Below are 22373 nucleotides of genomic sequence, written 5' to 3'. Positions count from 1 at the left end.
GATCCTTTACCTTAGTTAACACTAAAATACTCTATTACAAGTAAAAATACTGCATTCAAAATGTTACTTAAGTATGTATGTATGCATGGAAGTATCATCAGGAAAATGTACTTAAAGTATTCAAAATAAAAGAGCCCAATGCTCCCCTTTTGGAAAGAGTAAAGGATCCAACCAGTTGTGTGTTTAATGGTCTCATCATCTCAGCTGGACTTGTAGCTGTTATATTGTTGACTAGTTTACTTTAGAATCAAACATCAGATTTTATAAACTACATGTGTTCTGTGTGCAGGAATCTGAATGTAAAGTAACTAGTAACTAAAGTAACTAGTAACTAAAGCTGTAACAGATGAATGTAGTGGAGTAACTAAAGTAACTAGTAACTAAAGCTGTAACAGATGAATGTAGTGGAGTAACTAAAGTAACTAGTAACTAAAGCTGTAACAGATGAATGTAGTGGAGTAACTAAAGTAACTAAAGTAACTAGTAAATAAAGCTGTAACAGATGAATGTAGTGGAGTAACTAAAGTAACTAGTAACTAAAGCTGTAACAGATGAATGTAGTGGAGTAACTAAAGTAACTAGTAACTAAAGCTGTAACAGATGAATGTAGTGGAGTAACTAAAGTAACTAGTAACTAAAGCTGTAATAGATGAATGTAGTGGAGTAAAAAGTACAATATTTCTCTCTGAAATGTAGCGGAGTAGAAGTAGAACGTGGCATGAAAAGAAAAGACTCAAGTAAAGTACCTCAATATTTGGACTGAAGTACAGTACTGGAGTAAATGTACTTAGTTACATTCCACCGCTGGTTATTGTAGGTACAAGTCTACATAAAGACACAAACAATGAACACACACACACTGGGAGCTGTACCTTCTCTCTGTGGAGCTGCTGCAGTTTCTCCTCCTGCATCCTCACCGCCTTGTCCTGCTCACACAGTCTGCTCAGCTTGGTCTGACACACACACACACACACACACACACACACACACACACACACACACACACACACACACACACACACACACACACACACACACACACACACACACACACACACACACACACACACACACACACAGAAACATAAACTTAACTTTCTTTTCAACCTTCTGATCTGCTTGACTGAAAGCTGGGCTAGTCTTACGTCTATGTCAGCCTCCTCTGTGCGCGGGATGAACGAGCCGTCTTTGAAGTCGTCTGGACTGATCTGAAAGAGGAGGCGGAGTCAGAGACAGACAGCAGGGGGCGACAACAACACACCCGTCAGATAGATGGAGAGCTGAGAGCTCCAGCCACCAACAGTTGGTCTACCAAAATACTACTTCATGCAATCTGGGGGGAAAATTATGAACTGACATGTCTTTTCTTTTTTTACTTATTTTTTTCTAATGCACAGAGGATGCAGTGTGTCAAAGTGTGAGTTAACCAAGGACAGTGGTGGAAGAAGTATTCTGATCCTTTACTTCAGAATAAGTACTAATACCACACTATAACTCTGTTTTTGTTACAAGTAAACGTCCTGCATTGAAAAGTAAAACTATACTACTTGTATGATACCATCATCTGCATGAAACACGATAACCCTAAAAATATTATTAGGTTTCAATGATAGAGAACTGGAATGGAGATAATGCTCACTTAAAGTACCTTCTTGTCTTTTGCTGCCTTAGCTTTAATTGGTTGTAGTGTATTGTTATTTCAATATTAAAATAACACTGTCACCTGTTAATCATAATATACATTATATAATAAAAATCCTTTTTATTTGCCCCAACATAACAGAGCACGGCCTATCAGGAAACATAAACACTGCCCTGTGATTGGTCGAGCTTGTTGGGGCTGTAGCCAGACATTACCCAGGACTTTTAAAAACTGCATGTTGGGGCAAATAAAAAGGATTTTTATTATATAACGTATACTATGATTAACAGGTGACAGTGTTATTTTAATATTGAAATAAATGGACTGTTTTATATAGCACTTTTCTAGTTTTAACAACTACTCAAAGCGCTTTAACATAGTACAGGAACCATTCACCATTCACACACATTCATACACTGTGGCCGAGGCTGCCGTACAAGGTGCCACCTGCTCATCAGATAAACATTCACTCACATTTATACTCCGATGGCGCAGCATCGGGGGCAACTCGGGGTTCAGTGTCTTGCCCAAGGACACTTCGGCATGGAACTGCAGGGCCAGGGATCAAGCCACCAACCTTCCGATTGGCAGGCGACCTCTCACAGCCGCCCCAATAACAATACACTACAACCAATTAAAGCTAAGGCAGCAAAAGACAAGAAGGTACTTTAAATGAGCATTATCTCCATTCCAGTTCTCTATCATTGAAACTTAATAATATTTTCAGGGTTATCGTGTTTTCTTTTCTAACTCTTATGTTAGAATTATGGAAGCCACAAGTCAAAAGATGTATTATATGTTATTTTTAGCTAAATATACATGTCTGTAAATAAACCATGTTTCTTTCTTTCTTTGTTTTGGGGTAGTTTGGTTGAAGGCCCCATTTGCCTTCATGTATGTATGTATATATATATATATATAGTGCATATGTTAATAAGTTGTCCATTTAAGAAAGAATATTTATATTAAGTTTCAACTGCTTTTTATATAACGAGATACATCAATCCAATGACTGTAGTGCTCTGCCTTATTTCCTAATTCCTGATTATTCTTTCTGCTTGTCATAGTGTTTAAATGACGTGATTAATCCTCAGTAATAGTAACCTCATTTCAGTAATGGCCACATGTGAAACCTGAATCGATTTCACACGTTAAGGGATTAAACGTGGAAAGCACACTATATATATATCATTGCTGGGTTTCTTAGGATCTTTCAGTTGATTTTCATAAAAATAACACAGACTGGGGAATAAATAAGAATAAAAAACATATTCCTTTGTGTGTAAACTGAGTCTCATTGTATTCGCTGTATGCAAACTAGAGCCCGACCGATAAAAGATTTTTAAGGCCGATATCTATACAAATATTTGTTGATTTAAAAATCCAATTTCCGATATATCGGCCGATATATATTTAAAAAAAAATCCAGACACGCGTAACAAAAATTAAACAGGTTTCCCATACATTAGTTATTTGTAGTTATTCTCACTAAAATAATATGATAATGCAGTTTAAAAGTAAACTTCTTTTTATTTGTTTTATTGTCACAACAGAACAGAGGAACATTAAAATATATTTAAGTTCTGATAAATAAAATGTATAAAAATACAAACTTAAGATATGAAACTTAAAGTCCTTTGGACAAAAACACAATAACAAAAAACCTGTCCTGCCAACAGGGAGGTTGTAGAGCGCCCTCTGGTGGACAAACTATGCAACACCAACACTCAGAACATGGTTGAAGGGGGTTTCGTCCGTTTTTATTTTATTTTTTAAATATTAATTTATCGGCCGTTAGAAATGCCGATACCCGATAGTTTGGAAAATGCCTAATATCGGCCCACCGATATATCGGTCTGGCTCTAATGCAAACATACTGTAATAGAAAAATATGGGCTCTTCCACACAGGGTCTGTCCGTTCAATGCACCTCGGCCTTTTTAAAGCAGCAGCGCTATGACAGAACATATACTACAATACCATTTCCTCCTGAAGAAGAGAGAGATGCTGGTGGCTCTGACAGACCGTGATAGATGTAAGCCGTCTGGAGTATAGTGATAAAGTCCTCTGACAATTCCTCCAAGGGAATTTTACAGAGCACATTATTATGTCCTGTTCCAGGAAATACAGCTGAGAGATGATGGTACCAGCCCACACAGAGAGAATCCCGAGGCTGCACTGTCTCAACTCTATTCTACCCTCATTAATAAATGCCTTGCTGTTATAGGAATCCAAACGCTCTTCTATTTATATGCAGAAATGACAAAAGAGGTTTAATGAAGATGTGGTTTTAGATGTGGCATGTTTTGAAATAGTGTTCTTTGTACACATTTTTAATAGTCACTTTCAAACTGATCGAGTCAGTGCTTCACAGCTGGGCCTGGATGATCTGAATGATTGGTTTGCACCCCCGAGACTGAAGCTAGCTGAGCTACTGCAAACCACTGTCACAGTGGAAACAAGTCATATTGTTGAGCTGGAGAACGTTTCAAACTGCTGCTAAATGTGAATAACCTTTTAAAGTTACAGTATTTAGTTCAACATTTTGGGATGTACAATTAATAACTTTCTTTCCATGAGTGAGATGAGAAGATCTAATCTAATGGTAGTGTGTTAAGTGCTTAGCTTTAGTCATATGGGAGTTTATTGACGACAAAAGATTAGCGAGAGTACGGAACACACTTTAAATCCGCCAGTCAGCCCCAAGCCCCAAGCCCAAAAGTTGTTTCTACTTCGGCTGGCTGGCTGTTTTCCCTCTGCTTTCAGTCTTTATGCTAAGCTAGGCTAACCATGCCCAGACTCATCCTTAGAAAGACAGTTAAAAGTGTATATCTGAAAATGTTGAACTATTCATTTAAATAATGAGGAAACATTAGGATCATTATTCTCCACAGAACATCTGATAAAGTGAACCTTTAGGACAAACACATCCAAACAGAGTCAGCATTACCAACGGGATGTGAACAGTAGCTGTGTTGGAAACAGTTCCCTCATTCACTCACTCACTATTCCCTATGTAGTGTTTATTAAATAGTGAACTATATAGGGAACACTCACTGAAAACACATCATTGCGTGACTTGCGCCAGGATATGCGCCCATAATTGTTTGACGGAGGCGGGCGCGCCCAGTGTCAAGTAAACAAACTCAAACTAAAATACTTCTAATACATCCCTGAAACAAACTGAGCACTCAGGAGGAATGTAAAAGGTTGTATATTATATATGTTGCATGTTACATTCCCATGTACACTCAAATTGGCTGTGCATTGTCGGTATTTTATAGTGGACTATACTGTACAGTATAGTGAATGACATTAATTGCATAGAATTTGAACACCACTACAAAATGGCGAACACACCATATAGGGAACTATTTCTGTGATAGTGAATGGTTTCCAACAGAGCTAATGTTGTATGAAGACAGGCGGTGAGAGGAGAAATCCATGTCTGTGTAGCATTACACCATGAGCCATGCTCGCCGCAGGTCACTTCCAACAGCATCAGACGAAAATGCAGTGAAATGAGGTGTACGGAAACCAAAAACAACTTCATACACACTTGAAATAATGCTGGTGATGATGATGTATGGGGATGTCTGCTGATGAACAGACTGCCTGCATCCAAAGTGGTGAAACAAGAGGTAGATGGTGAAGGGGAAGACACTGGGCTAACAGGGCAAAGGTCTGGTTTGAGTCCACTTCAGTCAAGTTCCAATTAAAGAGTTCATTCAGAAACAACAGGGACATCCAGTTTGGGAAAACAAACCCAGAACTCCCTCAAATTTGCAATAGTTGTAATCAGGGTGCGATTTGCTGGGGGGATGCGTGGGATTTCCCCCTTTCTGGTCTACATATGGACAAAATGTATCCCCCCCTTTAAAGTGATCAATGCTACTTCACCAATAGACCATATATTATATACCTAAAATAGAAGTATTTTAAACTAAGTAAAGCGCTGTAACGTGAACAGTCTACAGTGCCATAGAAGGATAAAATCAGAGCAGCAGTTGCTGGTTGGATTTAGCCGCTACAGAGCTCCAGGATGCCGGCTACCAGCAGCAGTTGTTTAGTCGCCAATAGGTGGCTGTGAGCCGGGTACAGGGACCGCCAGATGACGGTGCTTTCAGGGGCCGTGGTAGTGGAGTTTAGACAGGAGAAGTGAGCATCATGCGGCGATGACGGTTAAGTTTAGGCACCAAAACGGCTTGTTAAGTTTAGGAAAAAGATGGTGGTTGAAACACTCCCGAGGAACAAACGAGCGTTTCCTGGGTCCAAGTATTTTGTGAACTTTGCTCTCCAGCTTGACAGCGCTGTGTTTTATGTTGACATCACGTTGCGCTATTTCATTTTGAGATTATTTTCCATTGGATATTGATGTTCATAAGTAAGTGTTTTGGCTCTATATCCATGGTGGTATTGGAAAGGGGATTTCATTCTTGCAGGGTTTGTTTTACATGATCAACCTCTGCTTTTTTCACAAATCGCACCCTGGTTCTAATGTCCATATACTTCTTCCATATAAGTACACTGAAATAGATTTGATCTAAAAAAATCTAAAACCTCAAAAGTTGGTACTTTCAAGTTTTAATGTAAAATGTAAGCTTACAAACATGATACATTAAAAATGGTTGAACTAAAGATTCCATGATTGCCATGATGTTTTGACCCAGCAACACAGATATACACGTCGAAAGACAAATGGACTGCGTTAACCCTGACTCAAGCCAGAACCTGCCAAGGACCTTACTTGCTGATAGAGTTGCGGCCTCGGTGCCGAGTTCTCAATCATAGTGTGAATCATGAAGATTAGCGGCTCATTCTCCTTCGTCTAGCGGAGCGCCAAGGAGAAAGAGGATACAATGGTGTAATAACACAGCAGTATGTGTTGCTTGAAGGATTAATGGCTGACATCCAGGAGCTGGAATGGGACTAACCCAGAGAAAACCCAGGGTAAACACCACTCTGTACGGGACACTTTACTGCTCTTTAATCACTATTTAACACTTAATGATCAAGCCTCAGTCGCTGATCAACTTACTGATCTAACACAAGCCAAAGGACCATTCCTGTGTTTTTGCATAGACCAATGTACTACAAATACGGATACTTTGCATCAGTGACGAACATTTTCCAATGCAATGATTGGAAGTTGGGACAATACATATTAAAAAAAAAAGTGTTTGGAAAAATGGTAGTATATGTGATTTGGAATAAACAAAATGGACCAAATTATCTTTAATGAACATGAACCCAGCTGAATGACTAAGGATACACATTGGACTGAACCTTTAGAGCAGGGATCTTCAACAGGGGGTCCAGGACCCCTAGGAGGTCCTCAGAGTTAATGCAGGGGGGCCACCAAATTATTGTAAATCTTATAAAAAGATTTACAATGTCTTAACATGAATCCAACATATTATTAGCACATACTGTATAAATCCGTGAAAACCCTAAGGATTAAATGTAATCATGATTTATAAAATCATCAGTACTTTTTGAACTAAAAAGGTATGCATAAAAGGCTTTAAGCCATCCTACATGTTATTGTAGATCCAGTTTACGAAACTTCATTTAATACATAATATGCAGTAGGAGTCCCTGCTCCGTCTCTCTTTCAGTTAAGGGGTCCTTGGTTTAAAAACATGTTGAAGACCCCTGCTTTAGGGGAAGAGAAACATCTCTTTTAATATACTCTTTGTGCCATTTTCTTTCAATAAGCATCCAATCTGCAAGCCACTCCCTCCTACACAGCCTGTCCAAGGCGAGTCTCTCCTTGAATGCACATGACCTTTTCAGAGCTGAGCAGTCATATTCAATAATACAGGAACTGTGGGGAGGCCAGTTGGAACCTACAGGCCAAAAATAAACAGGCTACGCCCGCGGGAACTGGGGCTGGAACTGGGGCTGGAACTGGGGCTGGAACTGGTTATGTTTTTCTTGCAATCAGCCTGCTGCAATACAATGTTAGTGAGATTCCAGTGGAAATATCCATATTTTACATTACATTAGTGTTGGGCTGCGACAATGATTATTTTCATTGTCGATTAATTGAATTTATATACAGTATCTCACAGTATCTATAGAGATTGGAATGGGGTACTTTCCATAAAATCATCTCTCAATGCAAATCAAACCAGCTATTAGGCTAACCGACATAAAACCATGTCAATCTCTAGGTATGGTGAAGGGCATGTGATGATGGGGGGGGCTATTTTAATTCCAAAGGCCAAGGGAACTTTATCAGGATGCATAGTATCCTGGATCCATGAAATAACTGGCCTTTAAAAATAAACATCTGCCTGCCTCTATGGGAATTTAACATAGGGGTGGACTGACTTTTGTTGCCAGCGGTTTAGACATTAATGGCTGTGTGTTGAGTTATTTTGAGGGGACAGCACATTTACACGGTTATACAAGTTGTACACTTAATACTTTACATTGTAGCAACGTGTAATTTCTTCAGTGTTGTCCCATTAAAAGATATAATGAAATATTTACTAAAATGTGAGGGGTGTACACACTTTTGTGAGATACTGTATATATATAAGTTGTTTTGTCTCCAAGATGTTAGAAAATGGTAAAAATGTGGATTAGTGTTTCCCAAAGCCCAATATGACGTCCTCAAATGTCTTGTTTTGTCCCCAACTCAAAGATATTCAGTTTCCTGTCACAGAGGAGAGAAGAAACTAGAACATTTTCACATTTAGGAAGCTGCAATCAAAGAATTTATAATTTTATACATAACGAATTACTCAAACTGATTAGGGGGGTTAACCCTAACCCTAATTATCGATTGTCAAAATAGTTGGCAATTGATTCAAAGGTGCATCATATGTAGAACAAGTGTTGTGGTTTGACTAAAAACATGTGGTTCGATCTTCTCAACTGATGAATCACATCATCAACATTTAGGTTGCAGCCCTATCTGCAAGAATATTTTCCTGCTCTGACGTAACCACAGTTATTTGCAAAGTCTTTTCAATGAAAGACACTATCACATTGACCTTTGACTTGTCATAGAGGCCAGGTTTGCTGATTACCAGCACTAAAGTCATGGGCTATGAAAACAGAATGCAGAGGACAAATAGTAAGCAGACTTTCAATGTCCGGGCTTCCTATTAGCACATGAATGCAACAATTCTCTACACACAAAATACAAATCAATCCATATCCTTTGATAAATGAACATGAGCTGTGGTCTGCGGTAGGATTGGGCATCGAGAACCGGTTCCAACTTGGAATCGTTTCAAAAATTTCGATTCCAATGGAATTTCTTATATACGAATCGTTTGGAATCATGTTGAATCTCATCATCGGTTCCAAATTTAACCCGCATACGTTTTGGTTTCCATAGCGATCCGTACTTCCAAGCTCTTGTTGTGTTGCAGCCATGGAACACAGTAGATGGCACTCAAAAGGAATCAAAAGAAAGAATCTGAATTAGAATCAGAGTTGTTAAAATCCAAATGACGCCCGACCCTAGTCTGCAGCCAGCTCAAGTCTGCTGAATTATTTTCATAGCACACTGAACTCATATAAAACCAAAAGCTACCTGCAGGCCTGGTATGCATTGGAAAATGGTCAGCAGCAATGTAGTAAAAGGGCTAAAATATGAAAAACACCAGTCTGGTCCTCTATCTTACCTAGATTACCTAAATCAATACAGAACAAAATGACAGGGCTTTAGAAACTGGGCAAAAGAGCTAAATCTGCACTTGCATTAAAAGATTCTGAGTCAACAGGCATAGAGGTGAAGAAAAAAAGATGAACAAGAAATAGAGACAGAAATAGAATCCTGGAACAGAGATTATTATAAATGTAAATGCATGTAAGTTGTCTAGACATAATGTTAAACAACAATTGTTAGCTTCCACTAAGGGAAAACTAAAGGTTAAAAAGGTCTAGATCTCAAATTATTTTATATTTTGTACTTAGTAGAAACAGAGACAGGCAGGAGTAAGCTCGGAAGTCCTCACCTGGCTGTCCAGGTAAATAAGGTTCCTTTGGAGGTGATGAGAAAGAACGTCAGTCTGCAGTAGCCGCAGAAGAAGGAAGAGAAGAAGCAGGAAAAGTGACAGGAGCGACACGAAAAGGAGGGAGAGGATGGAAAAAGTGAGTCAAAGGCACATTTTAACAAGACGGAAGAGATCATTAAAAGAGAAGGCAGAGAATGTGATGACAGAGGATCAGCGCTACATATTTAATTATGTATCGTATATTTAGTTTGCAGTGAGAAAATACTTCAGGAACGTGTTTTAGCTGTCTAACCTTAAAGCTACAGTGCGTAGTTTCTGTCACTCCCATGAGGAATACTAAGTAATGACAACAACACTGTTGGCGCATCCACATAATACAAGTCTTACGTGATCACACAACAACCCACACCCCTCCCTCCACCCAGTTGCTAGTAGCCAAGGAAGACAAGGAGGATTAAAAAAACATGATGGATTCTTCAGAAGAGGTCATTATCTTCACTTGATTTTCTGCGAGCAAAAGTCACAGTCCTACTGAGATATACAGAGAGAGTTGTGTGGAGCTGGTAGTCTTAAATAGCTTTGTAGCAACTCATTTGGCAATGGCTTGAATGTAACGGACGTTCATTAATATCAACAAGTTACGCACTAAAGCTTTAAACTCTCATTCCAGAAATTTTTTTAAGAATGTGAAAATGCTGGTGTTATTGGTATTTTTTTAACATGGTTTTCCCAAATAAAAAGTAAAAAAAAACAACCTCTGGAGGGGCTGGAAGCACATCTACTCTTTCTCCCTCAATGAGAAATTATGGATCTAGCCCCGCCCTGCCAACACCGCTGCTCACACCCTGCACTATGTTGGGACTCACGCAGTGACTACATTCTAGCATCTGGTTGACCGGTGAAAGAGCAGTGTGCATCAAGATAACTAAAGACAGTGGAGGGATTTAGCCATGGTTTCAAGTTTGAACCTCACGACGGGTTCAAGCAGGAGGCGGCGGGCAGATAGAGCATATGTATTCTGAAATATGAATCATAAATGTACAAAACTTCAAGCAGTCAACCCAAGACACATGACAACATGCAGCACTGCAAGTAAGCATGACAATTTTGAAAACGGGTATATCATAGACACGCTGCACACTTACATTATAAAGTAACTTACTCCAAATAAGCTCTCGTAGAAATGATCAGGTTAATACAAAAAACAAACACAGCCAACTCATGATGTAGATTGAGCTAAAGAGAGGAGCTACGTTGTTTGATGAATCAGCTCCTATTCATCCATGCTCTCCTGGCCTACCACCGCACAGAGAGCTCAGGCCGACATGCGTGGACCGGAGTAGTGACCCCATAGAAAACACACACATGCTCAAACACACACACGGGTGCAAAAGAAAGCCCAAAATCCTCAACAAAATGACGCACCCACCGTCCTGCGTGTGCTAGAACAATACTCCAAAATGAAATTGAATTTGGGGTGTTCATATCCCATGTCCCAAAATACAACATCATCGGTCTCCTGCCACCCTCTTCCCGAACCTCAACAGGGGGAAAAGGCTGATACCCGAGTGGTTTGGATCTTTAATGATTCTCCTAGCCTTTATCTTGCAGCGCCTGGTGTAAATATCCTTTAGGAAGGGTAGGGCACCGCCTACTGTATGTTCAGCCGCACAATCCACTCTCTGCTGTTCGGTTCCGTTTCCCTACCAGGCGGTGATGTTCCCGGTCAGGACCCTCTCGATGGCGCAGGAGTAGAAATTCCTCAGTATTTTATTTATTTATTTATTTGACTGCCCGATGTGAGTCGAGTGCAGATTTGCATGCGTCACTTTGCGACGAGTGCAGATGTGAGTTGCGCATGTGTCACTTTAGGATAACATTTCGCAGATATGCAGCTTCCTCAGGCGTTCGAGGGGAAAAAGTCTCTAGTTTTGGTTGAAATAAACACGTAGTTTACTGATCTACATGTGAAAATATATTGGCTCTATACACGCTAAAAGTATTGTTTTTTTAAATGGAGTCTGGTGGCTATTTCTGGTTAAACAGAAAAGTCATGAAGAGGTTTTAACTAAGAATAATTGAAATGACGATGACGATGAACATTTGTCCCATAGGGTACGTTACAGCTCGGTCTGTGGCTGCTGGTTACAGCGTTCATGCTTAATACTGAACCAATTTCAAAGATTGTTGTTCCTATCAGTCACTTACACACAAAAACATAGAAAAAAACCCGGTCCCGGTTGAAAAAAACCCTAGTTACCCTTTAAGCTATTTCACTGGATACAGGGAAACTTCAACGTATCAATAGTGTTCCTCCTTGAATGTACACACTTTTTTTTTGAGAATCAATCCAAGAGTTGTTTAATTAAAAGAAAAAATAAATAGCTTGAGTAGTAGTGAGTATACAGTGGTCAGCTCACATAATCTTTTAGAACACACCAAAAACAATTTCATTTGGAGTAAACTAACAGTCTCACACAAGGAACCTCCCCTGCGAACACACATAAACACACAGAATATGGGATTTTGACTGCTTGGTTGGGAAAGCACAAATGCGTGCATGCACACACACATACTGTATTCACTCAGTGCTGACCTTGGCGTTGGGCCCCTCCAAACCCAGGGCCATTAGCTGAGCTACTGTGTGTTCCCGCAGGCTGTTGAGCTCCGCCTGCTGCCGGCGGAGCTTGATCAGGAGCAGGGTCAGCTCCTCGGGCTGCGCAGAGCAACACACAGAGGAGAGAAGAAGAGCTGCCACACTGGCGACATCAACAACACCCGTCCACTGATTGAAATCCAACATGATGCAGTGACTCTGATGAACTACTGCAACCGCTGATTAATTGTTTGGTAAAAACAATTACAACCCTACTGTAAGAAGATGCTTTTAAACCCTTTATTTTTTTAATCTAGAGGCAGAAGTATATTATATGCTGATGACTATGCCGCTTCTGTTCAACTGCTACAGCAGACATGTCAGCCCCCAGCCTCACATTTTTTGTAGTTACATCTAGTTTTGTTCATTTATTTATTCAGGAAATCTCATTGAATTCAAGATCTTTTTTGCAAGAGAGATCTGAGAACAAATTACATTTATATATACTGTATATATTAGAAGAAACAGCGTGAACCAAAACCTCGGCACGCACCATGAGAGAGCAGGACCGGTTCTAGACTGCTTTGAATTTGGGCGACTAGTGTTTATATGAGTGTTCTTTCTGACTGTAAGCTATAACATGCACTGTTTTATGTTTGTATCTAAAGCTAAAGCCATAGTAATTAATACATAACTTCAAAACATAAGCCTGTAGTTGATTTCTTTAATTTTAAACCCAACTTTACAACCAGAAATCAATTCTCTCTGAGAGAGAAAGAGAGAGCAAAGCAGAGAGAGAGAACCACTAAAACTGTGACTCCCACCAGTGACGTTAAGCTAAACTCATTAGAGTCATGCAAGCTAATACCCAACGAGTACAGGCAGGCTGGCTACAGTTGGCCTATTTAACCACGGTATATTGTTAAGGGGGCCCCATGTTGAGAAAGCTAAGGGCCCGGGGGCCAGACATTTCCTTGAGCGTTGTTCTTATTATGTATGTACACTTGACACAACGCTCCCCCACATTTTAAATCACAGGGTTCAGGTTTTTTTTTTGTCACTTGTCCGGTCGTGTAAGTAAAAAAAAATAATCTACTAGGCCGAAGTCAATTTTTACTAGCCCTATAAAAAAAAAAGAAGATATTTTATATATATTATTATATATCAAAACACTTTGAAAGAAAGACCAACAATAGCAAAACTGAAAGGGTGAGCGTGCCTATGTTCCCAAAGCCATATGTTCCCACATTTCTAAGATGTTTTTCAAAATTAGGCCCTATGTTCCCAAATTTCCTTTTTCATAAATTTGTATCAGATTTTATCCCCCTTTCTCCCAATTTGGTAGCCAATGACACCCAACCTATTATCCAGTAGCAATGGACTACAGATGGAATGTAACCCTAACCCTAACATAGGGCAGAATTTTAAGAAAAGTGTTAGAAATGTAGGACCATAGGGCTGTGGGACCATAGGGCTGTGGGACCATAGGGCTGTGGGACCATAGGGATGTGGGACCATAGGGATGTGGGACCATAGGGATGTGGGACCATTGGGCTGTGGGAACATAGGGCTGACCCCCTGAAGGTATGTAAGCCTACCTAACTGATAAGACTGACTGACGTGTGTATTCGTTTCCAAAGGTCTCGGTTTGTGCCTGGCCAGACTTCTAAGAAACCTGGAGTTGTTAAAACCAAAACGGGATAAGCAGTGTTTTCAAAAGTCTCTGTTTTAGGAGCTTGTATTGTGAACATGAGGCATGAACGTAGCAAAAGATATTAGTTTTTAAACAAGAACATAGTAGTGTGGATGCTGGATGTGTAAACTGGCAACTGTATGCTAGCACATTTCCCAAATAAACTGTATAAAGTGAGATTAGTACTACAGTCATATTTGTGAAGTCCAAGTGGTATTTTACTGAAGCTCTAACTGGTTTAGCCAGGTATAGGGCTGAATAGGTATGAGACCACAGACTATTTCCCCAAAATATTCTGTTACACTCATTCAAATGTAAAAAAAAAGGTTCCCACCTTTGAATAAGGCTAAGTGAGCTTTATACCGCATCTGAGAGAAATTAATATAATTGTCACATGGAGAGGAAATGTTCCTGAAAATGGGCAGCCTTTCATTGACCTCGTGACTTTGCTGCTGGCCCCTTTTTTTTAATCTACTTTCAATTATATTGTCAGTTTGAAAAAGAGAAACCGCGTGATTTCATTTATAGAGATAGAGATATGGTGGACTGGTGCACACACGCCTGCAGACATAAATACAAACACTGGTCTCTCTCTTACACACGCACGCACACACGCACACACACACCCGCTCATAATACCGTTACCTGTGAGACCATGAAATAAAGGCATGTAGCCACTGTGACAAAACAGTGCACAGGAAAAGCCACGTGGAAAGTCACTGGACAAATCTTTCTCATCAAACTGCCGTCAAGCAACATTATTCATATATCAGCGTATATCAGCGTATATCAGCCCTCATCCTTGATTGCCGTTGCTTCAATTTGAGAGCAAAGGCAATTTCACTCGTGCCGCTGCAATGCACGTGTCATTAAGAGCCAATGGGATTGTCAATGATTACATTGGTCTTGCTGAGACAAGTGGAAAAAAACCTGCAATAAGAGGCTGCTGAGGTGGTTCTAGAGGGGCAAGTGTGGCCAGCGCCCCCTTAATATTAAGCCTAGACCCCCCCCCCCTGTGACCACCCTAACTTTGGCAAACATTTTCATACATTTTTCACCCCACCTTTATCCCCAAAGAGGGGATATCATTGTGCAGTGATAAATACAATGTAGGTTAACACTGAATGAATATTCTTGTGTTTATTGTTGTCACCTATGGAGGGTTGGTGGTATGTAACACTTGTGGTTTTTATTTGGTACCTCTAAAATCGCCCCAGTCTGGCCCCTCCATTTGAAATGGCCTAGAACCACCACTGCAGCAGTGGCTGCTTTTTCTCTGTGGAAATGCTCTCAAAATTCTATTCACTCTACTGAAATCAGTATACTCGTGGTATATAGTGTGAGGGAGGAGAGGGGGTGCACTGTGCCACTCACCGTCTTGCCTTGCAGGGACTGTGGGGTGATGGACTGAGGAGGGACGCCGGCTGCGATGGATCGTCGGTCAGGCGGGTAGCCGTACTGTGGGGGAGAGGGATGAGAATGGAGGGGCTTTAACAGAAGGTAATTGGAGTGGATTTATATATGACCAAATGGAGTGGTTGTTTAGATTTATTATATATAAGTTGGCGACTTTTGTTTATATAGCATGGCAAAAAAGGTTTATTTGTTTAATTTATGTTGCTATTTTGGTTTGCTATAAGCGATGTCTTGTAAGCCCATTTGGGCTGGGTATACTTTTTGGGTGCATGACACAATAATAAATCATTCATTCATTCATATATTGCACTCTAGTCTTAACGACTACTCAACGCGCTTTTACATAGTAGGCATTCACACACATTAATACACTGTGGCCGAGGCGCAGCATCAGGAGCGATTTTTGTGCCTTGCCCAAGGACACGTCGACATGGGACTGCCAGGGATCTAAGAGACTAAAATGTTTTGACTAAAACTTGACTAAGATATATTGAGTTTTCTTTTGACTAAAATGACAAGACTTTTAGTCAACTAAAACTTGACTAACAAAAAAATATATGTGATTGAATAAATATGACTAATACTAAATCCCTAAAAAAAAAAAGACATTTGGCACAATTAAAAATAGGTGACAAAATTAACACAAATGTTGAGGTACTTGTACTTGACTTGAGTCTTTTCTCTTCATGCCACTTTCTACTTCTACTCCGCTACATTTCAGAGAGACATACATATGACAGACAGAGATATTGGACTTTTTACTTTTTTACTTACATGACTTACATTCATCTGTTCCAGCTTTAGTTACTAGTTACTTTAGTTACTCCACTACATTCATCTGTTCCAGCTTTAGTTACTAGTTACTTTAGTTACTCCACTAAATTCATCTGTTCCAGCTTTAGTTACTAGTTACTTTAGTTACTCCGCTACATTCATCTGTTCCAGCTTTAGTTACTAGTTACTTTAGTTACTCCGCTACATTCATCTGTTCCAGCTTTAGTTACTAGTTACTTTAGTTACTCCGCTACATTCATCTGTTACAGCTTTAGTTACTAGTTACTTTAGTTACTCCGCTACATTCATCTGTTACAGCTTTAGTTACTAGTTACTTTAGTTACTCCGCTACATTCATCTGTTACAGCTTTAGTTACTAGTTACTTTAGTTACTCCGCTACATTCATCTGTTACAGCTTTAGTTACTAGTTACTTTAGTTACTCCGCTACATTCATCTGTTACAGCTTTAGTTACTAGTTACTTTTGTTACTCCCTACATTCATCTGTTACAGCTTTAGTTACTAGTTACTTTAGTTACTCCGCTACATTCATCTGTTACAGCTTTAGTTACTAGTTACTTTAGTTACTCCACTACATTCATCTGTTCCAGCTTTAGTTACTAGTTACTTTAGTTACTCCACTACATTCATCTATTCCAGCTTTAGTTACTAGTTACTTTAGTTACTCCACTACATTCATCTGTTCCAGCTTTAGTTACTAGTTACTTTAGTTACTCCACTACATTCATCTGTTCCAGCTTTAGTTACTAGTTACTTTAGTTACTCCACTACATTCATCTATTACAGCTTTAGTTACTAGTTACTTTAGTTACTCCACTACATTCATCTGTTACAGCTTTAGTTACTAGTTACTTTACACATTCAGATTCCTGCACACAGAACACATGTAGTTTATAAAATCTGATGTTTGATTCTAAAGTAAACTAGCCGACAATATAACGACTCCAAGTCCAGCTGAGATGATGAGACCATTAAACACACAACTGGTTGGATCCTTTACTCTTTCTACAATGGGAGGAGAGTTCTTTACTTTTAATACTGATGATACTTACAGACTTTTACTGAAGTAACATTTTTAATGCAGGACTTTTCCTTGTAACAGAGTATGTTTTCAGTGTGGTATTAGTACTTTTACTGAAGTAAAGGACCTGAATACGTCTTCCACCGCCGGTTAAGGTGATGATAAATTAAGTTCAATTCATTTCAAATGACTTAAAGCAGGAGTTCCATACCGTTTTGTCAGATGTACCACCCAGGATATTAAGAATGTGTTCAGTGGACCCTGCGGTCGTCCCTGAGCCTGCTCTATGTTTCACCCCCCGCACCATCTCGGCGTGCTATGCCAAGGGCCTTACATGGTCAATTAAACATCCCCACATCCTCCGTTTTCATCCCTATATTTCAAGCATTACTTATTACCCTCCCTACCTGTAGTCTCTCTCCCTCGTTTCTTCGTCATTACTCAGTAGCCCTCCTCGTTACAAACCAGCCTCACCTTATGTGAGCCAGACTCAAGCTCCCAGAGCAATCTAAACCACTATACTGTACTCGTTTTATGTCTTATGTCTGTATGTTTTAACATACAATTGTCCTGTCTTCTGGTAATGTTTTATAACACCAATTGTCCTGTGTTGTTTTGTAATAAAACAATAATTATATTATTAAACTATTGATGAATGTTGATAATAATAATAATAATAATAGTAATAATGCTAATAATACAAAAAATAATAATACAAGTTACATACATATTGGTAACACTTTACTTGGAGGTATATAAGAGTAAAAGTGACATGACACTGTCATAAACACACGTGAAGCCTAACCCTAACCCTAACCATAACTTGTCATGACAAAAACTGAATGACACTTACTAAAAGAAGTGTTATGTCATAAACATTTATGACTGTTTATAAGGTTTATGACACGTTCATGACAGTGTCATGTCACTCTTATGTAGATACCTTCAAGTAAAGTGTAACCTACATATTTTCACACAATTAAACTGTAATTTTTGAATGTTTGAACTGAACTGCCAATTGTTTGTTACCATTTATCCATTTCTTTAAACTCATTATTTCAATAGTTGATCCATTATCTTAATGGTTTATCCATTACTTGTAGCTTACCATTTGTCTTTGCTTCTCTTCTCACTTGCTAACTATTTCCTATTCACTCTTTGTCCAATCATCTAAAGCCTACAATTACAAATTACAGTATCGACTGTAAACATATATGCAGAATAAATCCAGGAGGACTGTGTCAGGTATCACCAAACAGACCTGAGTCACGTGACCTCCTCTGCACCATGGAGACCACAGAGAATCTAATTTCCCAAGTTGCTGCACATTTTTTCAACACAACTTCTGTGGCTGGCAATCTGGGTATCTTTGATACAGAGTTCAATTGTAATGCACAAATTTGGAACAACAGTAAAGTGGCCTTTCACCACTCTTCTTTACACTTATCTCAATGACTGTAATGCACTGTTCATCAGCGTTCATAAGAACCTGGTTTAACATCTACAGTACAACGGGTTGGAAACACTGCAGCCAGGATTAAAACTAAACTGCACATTATATATACACATTATGTGAGTCAAACTCGAGTGCTATCCAACAACAATAATGTAGACTGGAGAAAAAGATAGTGATGGGCGGATGAAGTCTTAGGAAGCTTTCTTTCTATTTGTGCCGAAAAAGATTCAAGACTGTGCAGCTCCATATTTCTCAATTATTTTCTCAACTTACTGTATCTCCCCCTTTCCCCTATGTGCCAATCACAGGGTTAGGGCAAGTTAAAAAGTTAAGCTGAAAACTGTCAAACAGAATGACGTTTTCTGAAGCAGCAGTGATGCCATCAGCCACGTGCTATTCCTCATTTGACACAATGTAATGAGTGAAACAAGCTTCGGTAGCATTTGCCCATCTGTAGAAAATGCTAAATGAAAAGAAAAAAAGGAATGGCATGCATAACGATGACTGTCAGTAATGAAAACTGTACATCAATTGTAGTTAATTAGCTAATGCAAACCGAGGCATTGTAATGTCCTGTAACAGAATGCATTCACTAACCGAAAGAAACATCACTGCATCAAAAGAGGGACATTGTTAAAATGAGAAGGTAACAAAAGGAGCTTCACTCTGCTTCTGTATCTATTTGCCAACATCTGCTTCCACTGTTAGCAAACACAGAGCAATGACTGCACTCAATTAATGTCAATGTAATTAAATTCTGCTGCTATAGTGGGCGAAAAAGGAATTTATTGCATCGAGGCAGAACATTATTAAAGGAATACGCCAACTTATTGGGACTTTAGCTTATTCACCGTAACCCCCAGAGTTAGATAAGTCCATACATACCCTTCTCATCTCCGTGTGTGTCGTAACTCTGTCTGACGTCCCCACCGCTAGCCTAGCTTAGCACAGATCCTGGAGGTAACCGGCTCCATCTAGCCTAGCTTAGCACAGATCCTGGAGGTAACCGGCTCCATCTAGCCTACTGCTCCCAACAAGTGACAAAATAAGTCCAACATGTTCCTATTTCCATGTTGTGATTTGTATAGTCACAGCGTGTACAAATAACAAGGTCACATGACACACAGCCATCTTCTAACCGTATACAAACTGGGAACTATATTCTCAGAAGACACACGTAGGGTACATTGTATGTACACTCAAACTAGCTGTGCATTGTGGGTATTTTATAGTGGACTATATAGTGAATGAAATTAACCGCGGAGAATTCAAACACCACTACAAAATGGCGAATACACCATATAGTGCACTATTCCCGTGACAGGGAACAGTTTTTTAACACAGCTAGTGTGTGTGGCTGATATCTCTAGCAGTCAGTTGGGCCTGCCCTGATTGGAGCTTCACCAGCTGCCTCGTATTCTGCATCAAGCCTGCCTACAAAGACTCTGCACGGCCACACTCCCACTACCAACAAAATAAAGATACAGCGGCAAAGAATATGCAAATTTTACACAAAAGGAAGACATTTATAATCAGATTCAGTAGAAAGTGGGGGAGGAAATAGGACTGGGGAAAAACCGGAGAGAACAGTGCTTGTTCAGTAGAATGAGACTGCGACACGCAAAGTTAAGTGCATCTTTGCACCTTATTGGTAAACATCCCACTGGCAACTGTGATGCATGCAATCAAAAGGAGACTGTGGAACATGTTCTTCTGGTATGCCCAAAATACTCAACTGAAAGACATTTGGACATATGGACATTAAAACAACCTTAGCAAATAACTCCGGAAAGATGGTGTTAAAGCTTACATTTACTTATCTGCAACAAACTGGACTAACAACAAGAATGCTCCGACTGGTTGCAAGTCGCCATTAAAAGAAGACTTACACTGCCAGAACGTTGGTCATACTCAGTCAGTTCACGTCTCTAGCCTCAATGTAGTTTTAGTGATTGTACTTTTTGAACTTTTGCTAACCATGTTTTTTTCGTCTCCCTGCAGTTCCGTCTGCTCCATCTTTTGTTCCTGTGAGACTTTGGGTTTTCCCTCTCAGTTTTTCCCCTTGGATCGGCTCACTACTGGACACCACCCTGGCACACATCACTCCTGGCTTCCCCCTTCCTGGATTCACAACTTCAGTTTACCACCTTTTGGGATTTTGTTCACTCCCTGCTCATAAATATCCAAGTTTGTAATAAATCTTTTCAACTATATTTCTTTCCTAGCCCCCCGTGTCAAGCGCTTGGGTTTCCTAGCTCTGCCGTAACACACACTGAAGAAACATCATCATTTTTGTCAGTTCAACTCATTGCTTTAAGATGGTCCAATAGCATTTTTTGCTTCCTGAAACTGATTCCGATACCTTGTTGTTAAACTCTTTGTGAAACATGAACAAAAAAACAATGAACGCCACAGAACTTTCTTTTATCATCCAGTATAACAGTGAGTCATAAAGGTAAAAGAACATAAATAAACTACTTTAAAGTAAAATATTTTCAGGGCTAAATTACTTGGTATCGGATCGGTGCATAAACTGCAGTAGTCACCCATGCCGATAACAGCATCATAGGTGGAATCAGAGGTTTTTCCTATACTGCTATCGGTATCGGAATATCTCTACTTCCTAATCTGAGGGTGTTCTCAGTGGCTTAGTTCTCTTGCTTATGAAAACAGAGAACGTGTGTCGACTGGTATATTAACATGAGCTGTCTGCTGTGTCTCAGTCAAGGAGTAAAATCTTTATCTCACTTTGGCTCGCAGTGTGGGATAGGGATTGGACCTGGGCTTTAGATTTGTGACAGCAGGACTGGACTCATCCGCTGAAGTCAATATCATCCACTGCTTGCAAACTCAACTCTGTTAAGCGTTCCGGCAACACCGATTAACGTGTAAATTAATCTAACTGGCAGTTTCATACATCAGTGTTTCCCCTTCTTTTAAAATAACACCAAATATCCATTCCAGTGTTTCCTCTGCTCACTCTCAGCAGCGCAGTGCCGAGAGTCCATAAACAAGGCAACTGTCTGTGGTGAGTTCACATGTCTGTAATAAAAGCAGGACAGTCACGGACTATCTGGTAAAGTCAGCTGAACAGGTGAAGATCACGTGTGCCGGTATCCTACCGGTTACAAACAGGCTCGGTAGTGATCGACATGCTAACATGCTGCAGATCTGGTGTTTTTAGCTGAGCTAGACAGAATATTCGGTTAAAATGGTGATGCTGTTCTGCCCTCATTGTTCTCCGTGAAGTTAGCTGGAGGTGAATGTAGCCCCATTGTGTTTTTTGTGGACTGGCTGCGTCAGACTCCATTTAAAAATAGCCTTTGCAATGCGGTAACTTAGGGGGCAATTGTGTCTTGTGTGCTCTGATTAATTTGGCATGCAGTTAATACACCAGTCATAATTTAGTGTTTAATAAAAACTCAACTCCTGACTGTTTTAGAAGAAGGAAATAACGAGAGTAACAGGTGAACTAGAAGTGAGTTGTTTTTTTCACTTCTTTATTGACATCCCCCCACCCCCCCATATCTGACTTGACCTCCTTAGTTAATGGAGGATAGAATGCCAAGCATATTAGTGAGTGTCCAGTATAGGAGAGCTGTATTTTGTCAAAATGTTTTTTCCTCTGAATAAAGAAATGATAGAAGAGAGAAGATGTGATTTGCAGCTATTTTCTATTTGCATTTAGGCTCTGTGATGTCACACTTCATCTCAGGGAGCATATTTGTTTTCCCTTCAAACACTGAGTCAGACTTCATTATGAGGATTAGAGATGCTGC

The 22373-nt window shown here is 39.7% G+C and overlaps 1 protein-coding gene across 1 annotated transcript in view; it reads right to left on the bottom strand.

Moving 5' to 3' along the window:
- The window catches only part of LOC120553759 (pleckstrin homology domain-containing family A member 5-like), a 275577-nt gene that overhangs the window by 25336 nt on the left and 227868 nt on the right, over positions 1-22373 (bottom strand). The window contains 5 exon segments of the mRNA XM_039792455.1: positions 873-953; positions 1146-1208; positions 9618-9671; positions 12214-12333; positions 15281-15364. Coding sequence (XP_039648389.1) covers positions 873-953; positions 1146-1208; positions 9618-9671; positions 12214-12333; positions 15281-15364 — 402 coding nt within the window.

Source organism: Perca fluviatilis, chromosome 23 (assembly GCF_010015445.1).
Source record: "Perca fluviatilis chromosome 23, GENO_Pfluv_1.0, whole genome shotgun sequence".
Classification (NCBI taxonomy): Eukaryota; Metazoa; Chordata; class Actinopteri; order Perciformes; family Percidae; genus Perca; species Perca fluviatilis.
The sequence above is the reverse complement of the archived record's forward strand: the minus strand, read 5'-3'. Positions and strand labels throughout refer to the sequence as shown.